The sequence below is a fragment of the Natator depressus genome, chromosome 6, assembly GCF_965152275.1.
Source record: "Natator depressus isolate rNatDep1 chromosome 6, rNatDep2.hap1, whole genome shotgun sequence".
Lineage (NCBI taxonomy): Eukaryota > Metazoa > Chordata > Testudines > Cheloniidae > Natator > Natator depressus.
The window spans coordinates 74,825,882-74,848,630 of NC_134239.1; the positions used below are offsets into that span (position 1 = coordinate 74,825,882).

The 22,749-nt window shown below is 40.7% G+C and overlaps 1 protein-coding gene across 1 annotated transcript in view; it reads left to right on the plus strand.

Moving 5' to 3' along the window:
* The window catches only part of FMN1 (formin 1), a 391,310-nt gene that overhangs the window by 22,779 nt on the left and 345,782 nt on the right, over nt 1-22,749 (plus strand). The window contains exon 2 of the mRNA XM_074955742.1: nt 3,177-5,247. Within this exon, the coding sequence (XP_074811843.1) occupies nt 3,300-5,247 (1,948 nt within the window). The 5' untranslated portion in view covers nt 3,177-3,299. The remainder of the gene's footprint in view (nt 1-3,176; nt 5,248-22,749) is intronic.

Below are 22,749 nucleotides of genomic sequence, written 5' to 3' on the forward strand. Positions count from 1 at the left end.
CGTAGTTTGGACACGTCTTTTTCCCCCCAAAATCCTCCCAACCCTTGCACCCCACTTCCTGGGGAAGGTTTGGTAAAAATCCTCACCAATTTGCATAGGTGACCATAGACCCAAACCCTTGGATCTTAGAACAATGAAAAAGCATTCAGTTTTCTTACAAGAAGACTTTTAATAGAAGTAAAGGAATCACCTCTGTAAAATCAGGATGGCAGATACCTTACAGGGTAATTAGATTCAAAACATAGAGAATCCCTCTAGGCAAAACCTTAAGTTACAAAAAAGACACACAGACAGGAATAGTCATTCTATTCAGCACAGCTCTTTTCTCAGCCATTTAAAGAAATCATAATCTAACATATACCTAGCTAGATTACTTACTAAAAGTTCTAAGACTTCATTCCTGTTCTGTCCCCGGCAAAAGCAGCATACAGACAGACACAGACCCTTTGTTTTTCTCCCTCCTCCCAGCTTTTGAAAGTATCTTGTCTCCTCATTGGTCATTTTGGTCAGGTGCCAGCGAGGTTACCTTTAGCTTCTTAACCCTTTACAGGTAAGAGGATTTTTCCTCTGGCCAGGAGGGATTTTAAAGGGGTTTACCCTTCCCTTTATTTTTATGACAATCATTCTATCCAGTAAACAGCAGCTTTGATGCAGAGTACTTGGTTCAGTAGTAGCTAGAGCTCCCTTACAGTTACTGGTTTTCTGGATTTCACTAACCCAGATGGAGACTAGCCATTTAGAGAATACAAACAAAATCAAAGCGTACTTGAAAATGAAGCTGAACTGGAATTGATCATATAATGGTTGTCATTTGGGGATATTAAATTAGATGCATAATGTAGTTACTGTGTCTGTAGCTTCTGTAGTGCTGTTAGCACACAATCAGTACATCATACTTTGGCAATAAAATATCTAGTCAGTCAAGAAAAACAGACAACAAACAAATGTGTTGGTCAAGCTTTTCACTTAATGATGGCACCTTTTTATCCCTATTTAAAACTATGAAATCCACTCCGACACAGACTGACTTACACTAATGTACGTGTTTTAAGTAAATATTTGCTTGGCTTTCAATTATTTTTCTTTTATTTTCGCTCTGAATATGATGCACTGGCCAGTAATGTGTTATAATGCAACACTTCTTTTAAGAGAACATTCAGCAGCTCCTGAGTAATCTCTACCCTGTTGTTTCTTTGAACACCCTTGTTTCTACCTCATCATCCGAAGCCCTTACTCACAGAAATGGGCCCCAGCAAATAACAGCAAGCCAACATTTTGTGCACTTAAGACTGTTTTTTTTTTATAAACAAGTACACAGTAGTCCAAACTAACACACAATGTCTGTTGAGCTAGTCTTTACGAAGGGGACTCCACTATGCAGGGGTGCTTTGGAGGGCAGGTGGGAAGACGATTGCAATGTGGAGATTTTATGATTTGTCTATTTGGAATATACAGTTGTTTGTTCAGCCTTTTTCCAGCTTCCTGTTTCACCTTATTTAGTTTATATAAAGCTGGTTGGTGTGGACTGCACACCTTCTGACATCTTGCGTATTTTATTGGCTCCTTATACTGTAAACATTGCTACCATTAGTGTCAGTGAATTTAGTGTGGTTTTCCCTGTTAAGTTTCCTGGGGAGACTGAAGCCTGACTCCAGTGCTTGTCTACACAGGGACACTAAGGAAAACTGATTCAAATTAACTAAATGTGCCAATTAAAAATGGATTTGTTTTACTGTATGAAACCCCTGTGTGGACACTCTCATTCAGAATTAAAGAGGCCCTAATCTGATTTAATTTGATTCACTTTGGAAGTGTAATCTCTGTGTAAAGGCAAAACTGTGCAGTTCACTATAATTTGTGGCAGATTACTCAGAGCCACTCAGTTTCCATTTTGCTGGCAAGAGACCAGTACCTGGACGCTACAAGGAGAGGAGGATCAGGCAGACCCTTCATCCTGTTGGGGGTGTTTTCTCCTTTGAGTCTCTGGTTTCACACTTTCCCTGAAGTTCTTGGTTTCCCATCTATTAAATAAACTTAATTTTGCCCACCTCAGACAGGAGTTGAGGCTTAATATTTATAAAGTAAGTTGACTTGTCTGATGACTTTATTTGAATGAAAATTGTTATTTTTATTGTTAATGACCCAAATTCTATAATCAAATACATGAATGCAACTTCCATGGGCAAAACTTGCCTCAAAATGCTGTTATAAGAAAACCTATTTCTGCTTTCTCTGCCATGCTTTTACCTTAAGAATAAATGTGCTTGCATAGAAGGAGCTGTGGGGTAACTTGTAACTGCTGGCAATACACTGGTCAGAGCCTTTGGAGAGAAAGCAAAGTGCATGTGCTGGCCTTCTAAGGTAGTTTGGGCTTGGTGGGAATATCACAGTGTAGGCAGGGAACTGTTCAGCCTTAAAAAATCCCCAGTCAGGAGGGAGTAAAATGTGGGTCTCTGCCCAAGGGATGTGATAGCTGGGAGCCAGAAGTCTAAAGTGGGTGCCCTTGAGTGACCACAGGGGGGAAATACAGAAACTGTAACAGATCCTTGTTATGGTTTAGATATTTTAGTCAAATAAATGGCCCCAATTTTTTTCCTCCTATGGAAACCTTATTGACCTCAGTGGAGTTGCATGAATGTAAATATGGGCAGAATTTGACCCACAATCTTTTTTTAATTGTTTGAGAGTGGTTTGGAGGTTCTTTCATGTGAAATAAATATCAGTGAAAGTTATTGTGTTTGGGAGTTTAATGGTTATATTTCTGGTGATGTTGAGTGAAGTGGAAATGGCAGCTTACACTTTTCATTAAGACTGTGGTTACTGATACTTGTATCAGCCAGGGAGTTCAATAGTAGCTTACCTTTTCAGCAGTGTATGGGGGGATATCTGCAGAGTTGACAAGCAACTTGGCTTTGGAAGGGTGGTGCAAGTTCCCTGGAAAACTCCATGTAACCCCGTGAAAAGGCCCAGATCAATAGCACCTGGGGGTAAATGTTATGACATCAAGCATGAATTTTAGTGTTGCCATCCTTTTTGTGTTAAATTCTTCAGTGGAAAGAAGGGCATCAGGAAGTATATTGAGAGAAGATTGTGAAGTTGTGCTACTAATTTGAAGTTTGTTACATCAAAATTGCTTTCATTAAGTTTGACGGCTTCCTTTTTTTTCCTTTTTACAGGCAATGTTACTGTAGAAGATTAGTCAGATGCCTTCTGTACATTCTCCACATCACATGCTGTCTCATGCAAGCTTTGAAACACTGACCACATAATTTAAATGAATGAATAGTTAGGTAAGCATAATGGAAGGCACTCATACTATCCTCCAATTGCACAGGCCCATTATGGAACTCTGTTACGTCAGCTTCTATCTTCCAAAGGGAAAGGTCAGAGGATTTACATACAAGGGCTGTGTAACTCTAGACAAATCCAATAAACGTTTTCATAACTGCTGTCAAGTAAGAGAAGGGTCAGAGACAGCAGAACCGAGAGAGCAACCTTATGAAAATGTTGGAGATATTTTTTTCAAGCAAACTACCACTAAAGATATTCTCACTGAGCTGTATAAACTAACTGCTGAAAAAGAGAGGCTGTTAGCTAACCTGCTCAGTTCACACAACATTCTGGGTATTAAAATGGGAAATCAGGAGGGGATGCTACAGGATGCCTCTGGAGGACTGAAATTTAAAGATGATAATCTCTTAAGTTTCAAGGATCAGCAGGAAATCATTTTGGGATCCACAGATCAGAAACCCAACTTGAGAAACAAAAAGATGAGGAAAACTGGCAGAAGGAGAGAGAGCTTGGAGCAGTTCATAAACAAGAAAGTGAAAAAGAAGGTTCACGGCGATTTGGAACCTTCTGTGTTAAACAGGACAGACATGCAACTGGGAAATAAAAGGACATTTCCCACCAAATGTTCTGCTGGCAGCTCTCCAGGTTCCTTTTCCAATTCTAATTGGCAGACAGTAGAAGACCAGGATGATTTACCATTTGACATAAATATACCACCAGAAAGATGGAGAAAAGATGGCGATTTTCTTGAGTGCAGTGGGACTTTGAAATCAGATACAGACCTGTCTGATTCTCTATCTGAATATGACAATGATGTGTTTGGAAGTTGTATTACACATCCCAGTGCTGGTCTACTGGGTGATGCAGAGGCTACTCTTAAAGTAAAGAAGGTGCAGCACAGCAGCCCTTTGTTGAACTCTTTCCAAGACAGTTTATCTAACAGATTTGAGGCTTTAAATGAGACTGCAGCAGCTGAAAGCCTGCATGGTTATGAGTATACTGAGCAGACCTACAGTGAGAAACCTGCAGCCAGAGTTGTTGCTAAAGTACAGGATTTGAGAACGTGTATTCAGAAAGTTATAAAAACCCATACAGAGTCTGATGATAACCTTTCTTACACTGATACTCAAGAAGATAAGGAAACTGTTAAACCTGTTCTCTCTGAAGTGTGCAGTGAATTTATACCAAAAGCTGAGGTATTCAGTATAGGTGAAGCTACTGTAGACTCTAAGTACACTGTGATGCAGGAAAAGGAACGCAGTGGCTGTGTTTTGCAGTGCAAAGAAGAGAGACCGCAGATTACTGATGAGTCATGCAACCTTGTGGGAGCAGTCAATAAAACCCTTCTGAAAATTATCCAGAATGACAGTTTAGATGAAGCTGCAGAATGGAAGAGACTACAACAAATTACAAGAGCAGACAAAAACCTACCAGGCTCAATTTATGACAAAAGAGCTACCGTACCCCAGGAGAGAAACAAACATCTGTTTTTAAATCTGCCAATACATTTAAGAACTGATATTTCTCAGACAAGCACTAACATTAAACCGGAAGAGAAAAGGCCGCTATCACCCTCTATAGTTGCTGTCTGTAGTGTTTTTAGTAATTCACATTCAGGATCCAACGCACACAAACAAATGTCACCTATTCCTTCTCCTTTATCTTCGAGATTGCCTAGTCCACAGCTGCACCATAGGATTCTTCCACTACCTACACAGAACACTGAGGAAGAATCTGTGTTGAATGACTATCGCAGTGGGAGACACGATGCCACAAACCTCTCCTTTGCTAATGATTTGGAATCACAGTTCTATCTGAAGTTTCCTGAATCTGGAGAATTGGGATTTTCTGTAAGACAACCGGGCCTACATCAGTGCACAACCGGAGAGTGTTTGGAAAAATGCACTATCCAAGAAAAACTAACTACTCCGACACAGCAGCAGCAGCTATGTTCAGGTTAGTCCCTATTTCAGACTATAAAAAATTCTGTCAAACTCTAAGCATCTCAGATGTGGTCTTTTAATAATGACCAATTCTTAGGGCTTAAACAATGCATTTGCAATTAAAGTAGTTTGTTTACTATTTAAGGCTCTGATTCAAAATCTGATAATATGTTTGGCTTTTATTAAAGTGATCATTATAGTTTGCGGTGTTTGCCAGATATTTAGATGCACAACATTTATCACAAGCTGAATCTTTCACACATGTAAGATATTCATATCTACCATATAATATGTATCCAGTTATAAGTGCATTTCCTACACAGCGTGAAAATTTTTACTTGCTTATTTTCCTGTTTTATATGTTCTAGATTGTCAAATGGACCGAAAATCTATTGTCAAAACCATTTTGTAGTTGATTTGGGTTATCAGATGGTATTTTGCACTTGTAGTGCAAGTAAATTAACTTATACTAACTTGGTTTAAGATTGGTGCTTTGGCCATGTAACTACAACAGATTCATATAAATGCTGTGATAACAAAATGTTTGTGTTTTAAAGTGTTGCACGTGAGAATCATGTTACAATATACTTGTATAATGTGAAATATATACCGCATGCTGGACAAATATCTCTGCATCTTGTTAACTGGCACAACAAGGCCCGGGTTTTTCTGGGAGATTGGAGTACTGGGGAATTTTAGTTCTAGAGCATCTGGGTGTGAAGAACAAAGAGGGGAGGGGTGAGCATTCTTTGTGTGATTTTTACAGCTTAAGGGAGACGGCTACACACGTCAGTGAATTCTCAAAGTTCTTCATAGATAAGGGAAATGAGAAGGAAACGGAACAGTGCTTCCATACCTGCAAAATGAAACTCTACTCACCACCTTCATAAAGATACTGTAAAAAAAAAAAAAGTCACTACAGTTTTTCAAATCTTTTTATCCAATATCAAACTTTTGTCTAACTACAAATCACTGAACTCTAGAAGAGAATAGGATCCAGGTGCCAGATCCAGATTTTTTGGAACTGTTTTACCACGCTGTGTCTGGCAGGGGTGCTTGAACAAGTGATCTCTTCGGGTTTGTTTGTTGTTTTAAAGGCAAAAATCCAACATTTAGTGGTATGACTGTGAATGAAACTTTTCATACAGCTCTACACAAGTAATTCCTTCCTCACTCCCACAACTATCAACTGAAGTCATAAGACTAGAGAATCAAGATGATGACTATGACTCTTGTGCTGTTATGAATAGGTTTGGGAGGATATTTACCCTCTTTCATTCTGGGATACCCACTGCATGCTCCAGCACTTTAAATTGGAATACTTAGCTGACTATGGATAGTAGTAGATGCACTGAAAGCAGTTCCACGATTTGGTGGGCAGAGGATGCTCTCTATATATGCTTCCCTGGCTCTTTGCCATCGCTTTATTTATAGCAAATAGAATGTTTTGGTGGCATTGGGCTTATATCTTTTCTTGCTCAGGTTGGTAGGGTTGCCAGGTGTCCAGTTTTCGACCAGAACGCCCGGTTGAAAAGGGACCCTGGTGGCTCCGGTTAGCACTGCCGACCGGGCTGTTAAAAGTCTGATCAGCAGTGCTGCAGGGCTAAGGCAGGCTAGTCCCTACCTGTCCTGGCACCCAGAAGCTGCACCCAGAAGCGTCCAGCGGGTCCGGCTCCTAGGCAGGGGGCCCATGGGGCTCCACGCACTGTCCCTGCCCCAAGCACTGGCTCTGCACTCCCATTGGCTGGGAACTGCAGCCAATGGAAGCTGGTGGAAGGGCAGTGCCTGCAGGTGAGAGCAGTGCACAGAGCCTTCTGGCCCCCCCGCCTAGGAGCCGGACCTGCTGGCTGCTTCCAGGGCCCAGCGCAGAGCCAGGACAGGCAGGGAGCCGGCCAAGGTAATCCCAGGCCCCAACCCCAGCCCTGAGGCCCCTCCCAAACTTGGAGCCCCCTCCTGCACCCCGAAACCTTCATCCCCATCCCCACCCAAGAGCCTTCACCCCCACCACACCTCAACCACCTGCCTCAATGCGCAGCCCCCTCCCACACTCCAAATCCCTTAGACCCACTCCGCAGCCTGGAGCCCCCTCCTGCACCCCAAATCCCTCATCCCTGGCCCCACCCCAGAGCCTGTACCCCCTTCCACACCCCAACCCCCTGCCTCAACCCACAGCCCCCTCCCGCATTCTGAATCTCTCAGCCCCACCCCACAGCCTGCAGTCCCCCCCGTACCTCAAACCCCTTATCCCCAGTCTCACACCCCCAGCTGGGGTCCACACCCCCTCCCAGACCCCAACTCCCTACCCCAGCCCAGAGCCCCCTCCCGCACTCTGAACCCCTCATTTCTGGTCCCACCCTGAAGCCCGCACCCCCAGTTAGAGCCCTCACCTGCTCCAGCACCTCAACCCCCTGCCCCAGCCCAGTGAAAGTGAATGAGGGTGGGGGAGAGCAAGCCACCAAGGGAGAGGGAATGTAGTGAGCAGGGGCGGGGCCTCAGGCAGGGGAGAGGCCTCAGGGAAGGGGCAGGGCTATGGTGTTCGGATTTGTACGATTAGAAAGTTGGCAACCCTACAGGTTGAGTATCCATCCTTCACTTCAACATATGGATTTCTGTATCTCTTCAGTTGTACTGAAGTGCAACTGCTGGCCCACTAAGCAGGCCACAGCTTTCATTTTATCAAGTGAACTATTAGCTGGACAGAATTTATGGTCCAAAAGTACTTCATTAGTAGAATTCTTGAGAATTGTTTCTACGGGCAGTAGTGCTATTTGAATTATCAAAGTCCAAATTAAAAGTTTAAGAAGAGATTAAGGCTTGCAAGAAATAATTAAATAACTCCCGTTTTGAAGTTTCTGTAGCCTACCATGCCATGCAAACTTTGCTGCCACAGAGGTCTAAAACCAAACCCTCTGTAGCTGCTGTTTAAACGTTAACATTTAAAACACTATGGAAACTTGTACCATTTTTCTGAGGAGATATATTTCTGTGTATATTAAATGATGAGCAAGCCTTGTTGTTAGTTGTTCACTGTGGTAAGAGAAGCAAAGGGGATTTCTATTATTTGGATCTAGTTGGAAGATCATCTTATAATGTTACATATTTGAGTTGGGTTTGTGAGATGCTGCAGTGTTTTCTTTATATTTTAGTAGCCAGAAGTTGATTGAAATGTCTCAAATGGACATGACATCATCATGGGCAGTTCAATCAGGCCCCAATTCCTGCAAATGCTTATGCACATGCTTAACTGGGTTACTTGTGCACGTGCTTAGCTTTACCACTATAAGTAGTCACAGGGAGATTGCTTAGGATAGTGAAAGAACACACAAGTCTTTATAGGATCACGGCCACAGTGTGTATAGTTCACAAAAAGAAGTGTATGGTAGGGGGTTTGTGCTGCCAAAGACTTGACTGCAGTTCTTGGGCTACGTCATAGATACACTTGTGAGGCCTCTGTCTAGCTTACTGTTACAATCAAGTTGAGGACCTGATTACAAATATCTGTACTGTCAGACCCACCCATTCAAAAGTCACGTATCACGTACATCAAAATTGTGAGATTCTATAAAAACAAGAAATGTTGTCTTCCTTTTTTTTTTTTTTTTTTTAAACTGTAAGTTAAGATTCTTGCATGTCTCCCGGAGCTGTGGCTTTAAAGAAACTACCAAATATCATGAGACTCACAATAAGATCATGTGCGGACGTTGCTTCAGTTAAATTGCCGTCTTACATAAGACCATAAGAACGGCCATACTGGGTCAGACCAAAGGTCCATCAAGCCCAGTATCCTGTCCTCTGACAGTGGCCAATGGCAGGTGCCCCAAAGGGAATGAACAGACAGGTTATCATAAAGTGATCCATGCCCTATCACATAATCCCAGCTTCTGGCAAACAGAGGCTAGGGACATCATTCCTGCCCATCCTGGCTAATAGGCCCATCAATGGCTATCTTCCATGAATCTATCTAGCTCTCTTTTGAACCCCGTTATAGTACTGGCCTTCACAACACCCTCTGGCAAGAAGTTCCAGAGGCTGACAGTGCGCTGTGTGAAAAAATACTTTCTTGTCTTTGTTTTAAACCTGCTACCTATTAATTTCATTTGGTGGCCCCTTGTTCTTGTATAATGATAAGGAGTAAATAACACTTCCTTATTTACCTTCTCTAGACCTCTATCATATCCCCCCTTAGTCACCTCTTTTCCAAGCTGAAGAGTCCCAGTCTTATTAATCTCTCCTCATACGGAAGCTGTTCTATACCCCTAATAATTTTTGTTGCCCTTTTCTGAACCTTTTCCAATTCCAATATATCTTTTTTGAGATGGGGCGACCATATCTGCACGCAGTATTCAAGGTGTGGGCATACCATGGATTTATATAGAGGCAATATGATACTTTCTGTCTTATTATCTATCCCTTTCTTGATGATTCCCAACATTCTGTTCGCTTTTTTCTCTGCCGCTGCACACTGAGTGGATGATTTCAGAGAACTATCCACAATGACTCCAAGATCTTTTTCTTGAGTGGTAACAGCTAATTTAGACCCCATCATTGTATATGTATAGTTAGGATTATGTTTTCCAATGTGCATTACTTTGCATTTATCAACATTAAATTTCATCTCCCATTTTGTTGCCCAGTTATCCAGTTTTGTGAGATCCTTTTGTAGCTCTTCACAGTCTGCCTGGGACTTAACTATCTTGAGTAGTTTTGTATCATCTGCAAATTTTGCCACCTCACTGTTTACCCCTTTTTCCAGATAGTTTATGAATGTGTTAAATAGCACTGGGCCCAGTACAGATCCCTGAGGTACACCATTATTTATCTCTCTCCATTCTGAAAACTGACCATTTATTCCTACCCTTTGTTTCCTATCTTTTAACCAGTTACCAATCCATGAGAGAACCTTCCCTCTTATCCCATGACAGCTTATTTTGCTTAAGAGCCTTTGGTGAGAGACCTTGTCAAAGGCTTTCTGAAAATCTAACTACACTATATCCACTGGATCTCCTTTGTCCGCATGCTTGTTGACCCCCTCAAAGAATTCTAGTAGATTGGTGAGGCATGATTTCCCTTTACAAAGACCATGTTGACTATTTCCCAACAAATTACGTTCATCTGTGTGTCTGACAATTATGTTCTTTAAGGTAGTTTCAACCAATTTGCCTGGTATTGAAGTGCGGCTTACTGGCCTGTAGTTGCCAGGTCACCTCTGGAGCCCTTTTTAAAAATTGGCATCACATTAGCTATCCTCCCAGTCATTTGGTACAGAAGCTGATTTAAAAGATAGGTTACAGATGACAGTTAATAGTCCTGCAATTTCACATAAGAGTTCCTTCAGAACTCTTGGGTGAATACCATCAGGTCCTGGAGACTTATTACTGTTTAGTTTATCAATATGTTCCAAAACCTCCTGTAATGACACCTCAATTTGGGACATTTCCTCACATCTGTCACCCAAAAAGAATGGCTCAGCTTTGGGAATCTTCCTCACATCCTCAACAGTGAATATTGATGCAAAGAATTCATTTAGTTTCTCCGCAACGGCCTTATCGTCTTTGAGTTACATGTTTATATAGTCTAACACACAGGGCCTCCACTTGATTGGGGTTTTTGGGTACAACTGAAATATAAATAATAATGACTTATAGTAGAGACAGGAGACTTATTATGCTAACTATTAACTGGGACCTGAAGAGACATCCAGTGAAGTTGAGTCCCATCTATGATATGAATTAGAAGCATGTTGCAACCAGATCCCCTGACTCAGCTGTAACTCTAGTGTAGACAAGGCCTAAATCACATGCTTCCATAGTTGAACTTGGAATCCCCTAAAGTCTCTGTTGTCAAAACTATCATGTATTTGCTTGAAGGGAGAGCATCCAGTTTTAAAATTTTGAATAGGATAATATTTGAGTTCATATGAAAAAAATGTCACAAGGGTCTTGTATATTATAATTCTTTTTCTTACAGTGAAAAGCAGCTCAGCTTTCCTATCACTGAGATGTCCTCCTAGGTCAGAACAAAAACTAAGTGATCAAACCCCATTATTTGGATGCACAATGATTTTGTTTTCTTTTCCTGTTTTAGTGCCAAACAAATAGAAGTGTCAGAATAAAAATGTTAAACACAGAGGAATTAATTCCATTCTCACAAAAATACATCAAATATATATTAAGGCTGTCAAGCGATTAAAAAAATTAATCACTATTAATGTAATAAAAAAATTAATTGTGATTAATCACACTCTTAATAATAGAATACCATTTATTTAAATGTTTTTGATGTTTTATACATTTTCAAATATATTGATTTCAATTACAACACAGAATACAAAGTGTACAGTGCTCACTTTATATTTATTTTTTATTACAAATATTTGCATGGTAAAAAACAAAAGAAATAGTATTTTTGAATTCACCTAATACAAGTACTGTAGTACAATCTCTTTATCATGAAAGTTGAACATACAAATGTAGAATTATGTACAAAAATATAACTACACTCAAAAATAAAACAATGTAAAACTTTAGACCCTACAAGTCCACTCAGTCCTTTTTCTTGTTCAGCCAATCGCTTAGACAAACAAGTTTGTTTACATTTGCAGGCGATAATGCTGCCTGCTTCTTGTTCACAATGTCACCTAAAAGTGAGAACAGGTGTTCTCATGGCACTGTTGCAGCTGACCTCACAAGATATTTACATGCCAGATGCGCTAAAGATTCATATGTCCCTTCATGCTTCAACCACCATTCCAGAGGACATACGTCCATGCTGATGATAGGTTCTGCTTGATAAAAATCCAAAGCAGTGCGGACTGACTCATGTTCATTTTTATTATCTGAGTCAGATGCCACAAGCAGAAGGTTGATTTTCTTTTTTGGTGGTTCAGGTTCTGTAGTTTCTGCATCGAGTGTTGCTCTTTTAAGACTTCTGAAAGCATGCTTCACACCTCGTCCATCTCAGATTTTGGAAGGTACTTCAGATTCTTAAACATTGTGTTGAGTTCTCTAGCTATCTTTAGAAATCTCACATTGGTACCTTCTTAAAATGTTCTTTAAAAGTGTTCTTAAAATGAACAATATGTGCTGCGTTATCGTCTGAGACTGCTATAACATGATATGTAGGGCAGAATGCGGGTAAAACAACCAGAGACATACAATTCTCCCTCAAGGAGTTCAGTCACAAATTTAAATTAACACATTTTTTTTTAAATGATAGTCATCAGCATGGAAGCATATCCTCTGGAATGGTGGCCGAAGCAAGAAGGGGCATACGAATATTTAGCATATCTGGCACGTAAATACCTTGCAATGCTGGCTAAAATGTCCCATGCAAAATGTCCCATGTGAACGCCTGTTCTCATTTTCTGGTGACATTGTAAATAAGACGCGGGCAGACTTGTCCTGGGGCAGATTTTTTGCCTCCAAAAGGTAAAACCTTTCCTCCAGCTCTACCCAGCAGTCTCTGCACCCTTAAGGAATCTATCTCAGCAGCAGGGACTGTACCTTTTGTAAAGGAAATGTTCACACTAGTAAACAAAACTCCAGAGAAACTATTCAGAGATGTTTTTATATTTAAATAATACAGAGTGACACTCTGTCACATTGCCTTAGGAAATAGTGTCTGGGACAGGAGAAAGAACAGGAGGTACTTGTGGCACCTTAGAGACTAATAAATTTATTAGAGCATAAGCTTTCGTGGGCTACAGCCCACTTCATCAGATGCATAGAATGGAACATATAGTTATATACACACATACAGATAAGCTGGAAGTTACCATACAAACTGCACGAGGCTAATGTCAGATTGTGTCTATTTATTTTTTTGCGTAGAGACTGTTCAGTTTGGCCAATGTACATGGCAGAGGGGCATTGCTGGTACATCATGGCATATATCACATTGGTAGATGTGCAGGTGAACGAGCCCCTGATGGCATGGCTAATGTGATTAGGTCCTATGATGGTGTCACTTGAATAAATATGTGGACAGAGTGGGCATCGAGCTTTGTTGCAAGGATAGGTTCTTGGGTTAGTGTTTTTGTTGTGTCGTGTATGGTTGCTGGGGAGTATTTGTTTCAGGTTGGGGGGCTGTCTGTAAGCAAGGACTGGCCTGTCTCCCAAGATCTGTGAGAGTGATTGGTCGTCCTTCAGGATAGGTTGTAGATCTTTGATGATGCGTTGGAGAGGTTTTAGTTGGGGGCTGAAGGTGACGGCTAGTGGCGTTCTGTTATTTTCTTTGTTGGGCCTGTCCTGTAGTCGGTGACTTCTGGGTACTCTTCTGGCTCTGTCAATCTGTTTCTTCACTTCAGCAGGTGGGTATTGTAGATTTAAGAATGCTTGATAGAGATCTTGTAGGTGTTTGTCTCTGTCTGAGGGATTGGAGCAAATGCGATTGTATCTTAGACCTTGGCTGTAGACAATGGATCATGTGGTGTGTCCTGGATGGAAGCTGGAGGCATATAGGTAAGTATAGAGGTCAGCAGGTTTCCGGTATAGGGTGGTGTTTATGTGACCATCGCTTCTTAGCACAGTAGTGTCCAGGAAATGGAACACTTGTGTGGACTGGTCCATGCTGAGGTTGATAGTGGGATGGAAATTGTTGAAATCATGGTGGAATTTCTCAAGGGCTTCTTTTCCCATGGGTCCAGATGATCTACCAATGTGATATATGCCATGATGTGCCAGCAATGCCCCTCTGCCATGTACATTGGCCAAACCGGACAGTCTCTACGCAAAAGGATAAATGGACACAAATCTGACATCAGGAATCATAACATTCAAAAACCGGTAGGAGAACACTTCAACCTCTCTGGCCTCTCAGTAAAAGATTTAAGGGTGGAAATTTTGCAACAGAAAAGCTTCAAAAACAGACTCCAATGAGAAACTGATGAGCTTGAATTAATATGCAAACTAGATACCATTAATTTGGGTTTGAATAGACACTGGGAGTGGCTGGGTCATTACACATATTGAATCTATGTCCGTAAGTTAAGTATTCTCACACCTTCTTGTCAATTGTCTAAATGGGCCATCTTGATTATCACTACAAAAGTTTTTTTCTCCTGTTGATAATAGCTCATGTGACAAAGTTCCTGCTCTACCTTGGTGGGTCTTGTGCTTATTGGCGGATCTGCTCGCGTTGGAGCTTCACGGCAGCCCCTCAGCTTGGCCGTTTTTCTGAACCCACAGTCCAGGTCAACTCCTCCTGTGTCTGACCAGGAGTTGGGAGGATTTGGGGGGAACCCGGGCCCACCCTCTACTCTGGGTTCCAGCCCAGGGCCCTGTGATATGCAGCTGTCTAGAGTGCCTCCTAGAACAGTTGTGCGACAGCTACAACTCCCTGGGCTACTTCCCCACGGCCTCCTCCCAACACCTTCTTTATCCTCACCATAGACCTTCTTCCTGGTGTCTGATAATGCTTGTACACCTCAGTCCTCCAACAGTCCGCGTTCTCACTCTCAGCTCCTAGTGCCTCTTGCTCCCCGCTCCTCACGCACACCACAGACTGAAGTGAGCTCCTTTTTAAAACTCAGGTGCCCTGATTAGCCTGCCTTAATTGATTCTAGCAGCTTCTTGATTGGCTGCAGGTGTTCTCATCAGCCTGTCTTAATTGTCTCCAGAAGGTTCCTGATTGTTCTGGAACCTTCCCTGTTACCTTACCCAGGGAAAAGGGACCTACTTAGCCTGGGGCTAATATATCTGCCTTCTATTACTCTCCTATAGCCATCTGGCCCGACCCTGTCACAGTAGATCTTACTATATGTTCCATTCTATGCATCCGATGAAGTGGGCTGTAGCCCACGAAAGCTTATGCTCTAATAAATGTTAGTCTCTAAGGTGCCACAAGTACTCCTGTTCTTTTTGCAGATACAGACTAACACGGCTTCTACTCTGGGACAGGAGAGAGACCAGTGGTATTTTTCTCAAATTCACTGAAGCACATCCATGGTTAGAACAGGAAACTGAAAGTAGGCATTCCAAATTCTGGCAAAGCCTCTGTGACCTTGGGTGAGTCACCTAATATTTGTGCCTCGGTTTCCCCATCTTTAAATTGTGTGTAAAACCTACTTCATAAGGGTGTATTGAACATAACTAATGTTAGTAAACTTTAAACTTATTGGCTTAAAGGTTTTATGTACATTAAGTACAAAGTATCATATTACAGTGTGTGTGTGTGCACACACCATAGGTGGAGCTGGCAGTGCCACCTGTTATTCAAGTTGCCCAGCACTTCCCATTTGAAGACCCTGTTTTCAGTTGCTTATAACTTTATCAGACTTTTACTGTTTGGGCTAAATATTTCCATGCTGGATGGGTGTTTGCATCAGACTGAATTGTTTTGAATAGATTCAGCCAAAATGGTTCAGCTGATTCCAAAAACAAGGTGTGGGGGAGGGGGAATGTGGGGATTTGCCTTTGTGACAGGGATGTGCCTATTGCTAGACATATGAAAATCAGCCCAATTTGGCCAAGTTATAATCCTTTAGAAAATCTCAGTTTACACGTGTTCTGTAGAAATACATTAGTTTGGCAGCTAAACTCTTTCAAGATTCCATCCACACTGAACATAGGTGAGGGCATGGCAAAAGTCACTGCTTCTCCCCTGTGATGCCCTATTGCTAAAGGAAGGTGTGCTAGGAGAAAGGGGAGATGAACTGCTGATGACTTTTATTTTCAGAAAACCTTTCCTGTGTTCTTAAACTTTCATTCCTGAAACATTGCTAAGGAAAGCCCTTTTTTCCACATGAACCATAAAAGTCCAATTCTACATGACTTTACTTCCAATATAAAACCACGTTAGGAAAAGGAAATTAAAGATGATACTGCCTTGGCTTGTGCCTAGAGATACCTATTGAAGTCTGGTAGTTCTACTTGTGTGTGGTGTTTCGTATCGTATGGCTATACTTAGAAATAATAGGATGAGTTAAGGACTGAGTCAGTCTTAGTTTTGAATTTGTTTGATTGTGTTTGGTTTGACTTTCTTGATTAGTAGTATGTATGGGGCTTTGCTAATAAAATTGTAACTGAAAATTTAAATGCAGATAAGGTTTCATCTCAGCAGTTTAATGTAGGTGGCAAAAGTAATGAATATTAAGTTCTTCTTTGAGTGATTGCACATATCCATTCCACTTTAGATGCGTGCATGCCCAGCACACTAGTGTTGGAGATTTTTCCTTTGGTGGTACCTATTGGGTCTTGTGTGATCCTCATAGCACTAGTTTGGCCACACCAGCATTGGTTCTCCAGTATGCAGAGCCCTCTCTGCCGGGTTTCCTTTAACATTACCTACAGAACCCGACCTGATTTCCAAGAACAACAGTCTGTTGCTATTTCTCTGTCTGTCACTCTCCATCTTATGACCTGGATGCTCCATGCTCAAGAAGTGAAGCTTTGGGGAATGTGCAAAACATTCTCCTGAATCAGCAGGAAACCATCTATTAGATTATACTGACCTGTTGAAGGGAAAGCAGTTCTCCTTATGGTCAAAGCAGAAGGGTGTTCTGCCAGTCCTGGCCTCTGTCCAACATATTTTGGACTATTTATTCCACCTGAAGCAACAAGGCCTGTCAATTTAGTTCCATCAGAGTTCAACTGGCAGCTATCTCTGCTTTTCACCCACCAATTGTGGATCGCTTAGTGTTTTCTAATCCTATGTCAGTCAGATTCTGAAAGAGTCTGGACATGTTATGGAGCTCATGGATCCCATTCCTCCCTGGAACTTAATCTGGTGCTAACAAGGTTGATGGGTTTGCCCTGTGAACGTGACTGCTCTTTGCTGCATCTAACCATGAAAACAACTTTTTGGTAGCTATTAACAGGGGTGGCGGAATTATGAGCACTGGTAGCTGACCCACCTGACACAATTTTTTTTATAAGGACAAGGGATACTTTCATCCACATCTGAAATTCCTAACTTAAGTAGAATTGGACTTCCACCTCAATCAAGTCATATATTTACTGACTTTCTTTCTTAAGGATGAGAAGAGGCTCCATTCCTTGGATGTAAGAAGGGCACTGGATTTTTACTTGGACAGAAGTAGGTCTTTTAGATCATCAGCCCAGCTGTTCATGTCAGTTGCAGATAGTATGAAAGATGCAGAGGATTTTGTCCTAGATTTCATCCTGCATATGTCTGTTACGACATTTCCAATGTACCCCCTCCAAGGAAGGTGGTAGCACACGCTACAAGATCTCAAGCAGCTTCCACAGCTTTTGGCTCTAGTACCTATAACTGGCATTGGTAGAGCTGCAGCTTGGTCATCAGTATATACCTTTGCTACTCATTATACTACATCTAATCTTTCAAGAGATGATGCCAAGTTTGGACAAGCAGTTCTTCAGTCATTGTTCAGGTAAACTCCGAAACCCACTTCCTGGATTGAATTGCTTGTAAGTCACTTAAAGTGGAATGGACATGTGCAGTCACTAACATGTTCTGTAACCGTTGCTGTTCTTTGAGATGTGTTGTGTGTCCGTTCCACGACACACTCTCCTTCCCTTCTATATCACAATCTGATAAGAAGGAACTGAGGTGGTGGTCTCGAAAAGCTCCACCCTTTATACCATTATGCAGTAATTTGAAATAGCTAAGAGCACATATGCCGGCCTGAGAGGTACCACTAAAGGAAAATCTGACTCTGGCGCACTGAACACACACACACACACACACACACACACACACACACACACACACACACACACACACACACACACACACACACACACACACACACACACACACACACACACACTCTTGATATGGAATGGCCATGCGTAATACATCTTGAAGAACAACAGTTACCGAACAGGTTAATAAGTGGTTTTTACTGCTTGAATTTTATATTGGTATGCAGGGGTTGTGTTAACTAACTAGCTCTTTGATTTGAAAATAGATAAAAGCAATAAGATGAATTCATTAACTAGGTCTTGTGATCTTCTCTTGTACCATGGCTTCGGAAAAAATCAGTTTTATAGAAACAAAGCTCTCTTTAAAGACTCTTAGAATAGAACACAGCTGATATTATACTGATTCTTTATGCTTTTTGTTTGAAGAATGAAAAGGGTTTGTAAAGCTTCTCTAAGTGGTTGAGATAATTGCTAATTAGCATTTTAAAAATACTATGGGTTTTGTCCATAAATAATTTGCATTTCCTGAGGTGAGTTTGCACATAAGTCACATGGAAAAATCATGCGGTTTCTCACATGTAATTCACATGAAAATGGTATACATTAACGTTACTTGGTTCACAACAGAAAATTCAATGTGAATACTCTGAGCATTTTGCAAAGAGTATAAAGAATGAAGAGGTTGGGGTAAGACCACTCCCTTTTCTGGTTTTAATACATTCTAATTCAGAAATGAACGTAGATATGTATGATTTTGAAAACCTCAAGTTGGCATACTGCAATCTCACTTTGTTCATTTTTCTAAGTAACAGAAAGAAAGCACATATCCATTGCAGAAACTCCTAAGGTTAACTTACTCTTGTTCACATACATGATCTATTGTTTGATTTAAATTTGAAAGTAATTTTAGTTATTTATGATCACTACCTTTTTTGCTATAAAATATGTTACAATCTGGATTTAAGATAACTGGGTTTCATGTTGGATCCAATGGTAACTGAATGGAGCTGGAGTGACTCAGTGCAATGTATACTTGAGAACACAAGAGGGAGCTGGGAGAAGGTGTAAAGGAGGACATAGCGGGAGAGCTGCCACATTTTTGTGGTTTGCTTAAATAAGGAATCTGGTTTAATCCTACAGATGGCTTGCTCACCTTTAGTCAAAATACAGTTTATGACCTTCCCTTTCCCCGCAGCTTGCCTTCCTTTCCCTTCCCTTCCTCTCCTGCAACTTTCTCCTCCTTCTCCCCTGTCACAGATGCAAAAATTTCTTGTCTGCTCTCCTCTTCCACTTGCCCTAGTGACCCTGTCCCATCCCCTCTCCTGATCTCCCTTGCACCCACACTCATACCCTATCTTACTCTTCTCCTCAACCTTTCACTCCCCTCAGTCTCTTTCCTCTCAAAATAGAAGCATGCTTTATTCTCTCTCATCTTAAAAAGTCCTAACAAAACCAACCAAAAACCCCAAACCATGCTTAACACCACTTGCCTCGCCAGCAACTGCCCCATCTCCCTTCTCCCTCTCATCTCTAAGCTCATTGAACGTGCTGTTTACAATCGCTGCAGTTCCTCTCCTCCATTTCCATCCTACACTCTCTCCAGTACAGCTTCCACTCCAGGCACTCCATTGAAACTGCTTTCATCAAAGTCTCTAATAGCTTCCTAGCCAAAGCTCAGAACCAGTATTCCTTCCTCATCCTCCTTGACCTGTCAGCTGCATGCAACGCCATCAGCCATGCTCCTTTTCTTGAAATCTTCTCTCCTTTGGCTTCTGCGATTCTGTCCTCCCCTGATTCTTTTTCTAACTCTCTAACTGCTCCTTCAGCATGTCCTTTGGAGGATTTTTCTCATTCCCTTCCTCCACCTTTCTGTGGGGTTTCCACAGGGGTCTGTTCTTGGTCTCCTCATCTTCTCCCTCCATATCTTAGCTCTTGGTAATCTCAGCTCTTGGTAATCTCAAGCAAAGAAATTAAATTACCATGTCTAAGCTGATAACTCGCATCTCTACGTGTTTTCTTCTTGCCACACTAAAATCTCAGCCTCTCTCTGACATCTTGTGGACGTCTAGCCATTAGCACAAACTCAGCAGATCTCTTAATCTTCCTCTCCTGCCCACAAGCCTTCCAGGCTATGTCTAAATTTTGCAGATTCTTTCTCCAGAACATCTCTAAGATATCGCCTTTCCTATCTGTCTACTCAAATAAAATTCTTGTCCAGGCTGTCATCTCACGTCTCATGTTGCTGCAACATCCTTTTCTTTAGCCTTCAGAAATGCAATCTTGACCTGCTCGTATCCATTCAGAATGCTGCTGCAAAGATCATTTTCCTACCCCATCATTTTGACCACATCACCCCTTTCTTTCCATTCCAACATTGGCTTTGCTTTCTCTGTCACATCAAACATGCGCTATTTGTCTTTACTTTTAAGACCCTTCACAGCATGTTCCCACCCTATCTATCATCTCTCATATGCTATCTCGATGCCAACTCCCATCTCCGATTGGCCCATGATGCCAATCTGCATAGCCCACTTGTTAAACTGTCAATGAAGCACCTTCATGCCTTCTCCCATGCTGCCCCTCGTGTGGAAGAAGCTCCCTGTAAACTTCCTCAAAACTACCTCACTATCTTCCTTCAAAACCCTTCCTAAAACTCTCCTTTTCTGTGACACCTATGCTAAACTTGACAAAAGTAGGCCATTGGTATGATGAAACCACTGTCTATCATGCTAACATTGTTTTCTTGTACTCCCCCATTTGTCTGTATGGTATCCTCTGTCTCTTGGCTTCTGCTTGGTCTTTGCCCCAAAGAGCTTACAATCTACTTATTTTTGTTCTGTGTTTGTATAGCGGCTAGTACAATGGAATCCTGGTCCATGACTAGGATTCCTGCGTGCTACATAATACAATATATATATAAAAAAAATTTAATATAAACGGTTGATAGGTAAACAGTGAAGAATATGTACCAGGAAGTGAAACATGGTTTTAGCCAGTAAGGCCAACTTTTAACTGAAATATACACCTATTTTTAAAAAGGGGAGAGGTATTGAAGAAATGTCAACAGTTTCCTGGAGGAAAAGAGTAATTTTAAATGTAAAGTCTACATCTTAAGAAACGAATACAATAAAAAAATACTTAGTATTTGGTATGGATCCAAAACAAAACAGTCACATTAAAAAGCAAGGTAATCAGCATAGTTATCTGACATTTTGAGCTGTTACCAAATAGTATCTGTTTGCATACAGCTATTCCCTACTTTAATAGATGGACATGAATTTCCATTTCTCCTCAGATCTGCAAAATTTGTTCCACTCCATTCAACCCTCCAAGCACTTGAATAAGAGTGACTAACGGAAAATTAGTACGTTCGTATCCCACTTAAATTTGATGACATGGCTTTTGGATGAACTGTTTGGAATCATCTCAGTGTGTCAAGTCAAAACATTCTTAGGAAACCCTTAATCAACATATCATTTATATGGTATAGTAAGAGCTTCTTCCAAGTTTTGGGACAGTAATATTATGTTATCCATCAGTGTTTGTGTTCTATATTTAAATAGGAGAAAGCTACTTCTAAGAGTCTAGTGTGATAGTTGGATTTTTCAATCTCGTAAGGTGCTTGGGTAGCACAGTTACTAAGTGTGATATAAATATTTAGCTCTCTAGATATATCATTTTGTTTCCATGTATATTCAGCACAACCTCTCACTCAGATGCCATCATCAGGCAATTTGACCCTTTCATCCTTACTTTAAAATGTCTTAGGTACTGTATCTGTTGCATCACTTCTTAATGTGATACTATAGATCACCAAGACTCCTATCCAGTGAAGCTAAAACTTTAAAATAGTGTTAACAATATAGTACTGTAAATCCATGCTGCACGCTTGACTTAGTCTGTAGGTGTACAGTAGTATGAAGAGAATTAAGCAAAACTGAATGTTCAGGACAAAGCCTTTGAGTTTACAAGATCCTGTTAAGACTGACCTTGATAGATACTGTGAGCAAATAGCTCCAGTTTTAATTGAACGACTTCCCAGCATGACAAGCTTAAGCAGCAGTTGTATTTTTGTCTCTATATAACATGTGACTTTCCAGTCAAAGCCAATCACTGAAGGGTAGCCAAGTGAATTAAATTGGAATGAAAAATCAAAGGCAGCTTAATGCTTCATGCTGGTCATAGATTAACAATTTTATGTTGCTGTGGAACAAAAGGCCAATGCATTCACACCAATTCCAGTTTATAACGCACTGTAATTCAAAGACTTACCTTAAGGAAACAAGGCATTTTTCTTTATCAATAAATGAAGATTTCTTTATGTAAAAAATGATAGGTGGCAGCTATAAATTAGTGAAGGCATACATATTTATGCACTCAGCTAATACAACACAAATCAGTTTGAGAATGGATTCACTAAACTAAACTAAAAATGGTTCAATTGAAATCTCTTACTGCCGGAGCAGCATGATATATAAGCTGAGACCAATTACGAATATTTACCTGTGTAAGTATAAAACTAACAATATGTAGGATTTTTTAAATGACATGCTAAGTGCTGTTTGTTTTTCTCTCTCCTCTGTTTTAATGAAGTGGAAAAGCATATTTTATTAAATTTACCAGAATAGCCAAATCTGACTTCTCATATTGTTGAGAAAAATTCTGCATATTTCCTATTAAAAATGTTCCCTATTCTTGGCTAAATTACAAGAGTAGAATGTAAATACTTAATTTCAAATGTAGAATTTTTTTCTAATTTATGTATCATGAACGATGAATTGATATGTAACATTAGTATGTTTTGCAAATATTTGTAAATTGAATGTAAATATTTTATTTTAAAAGGGCTTAATTTAATATGTACTACATTAAACAAGATGTAAACAATTAAA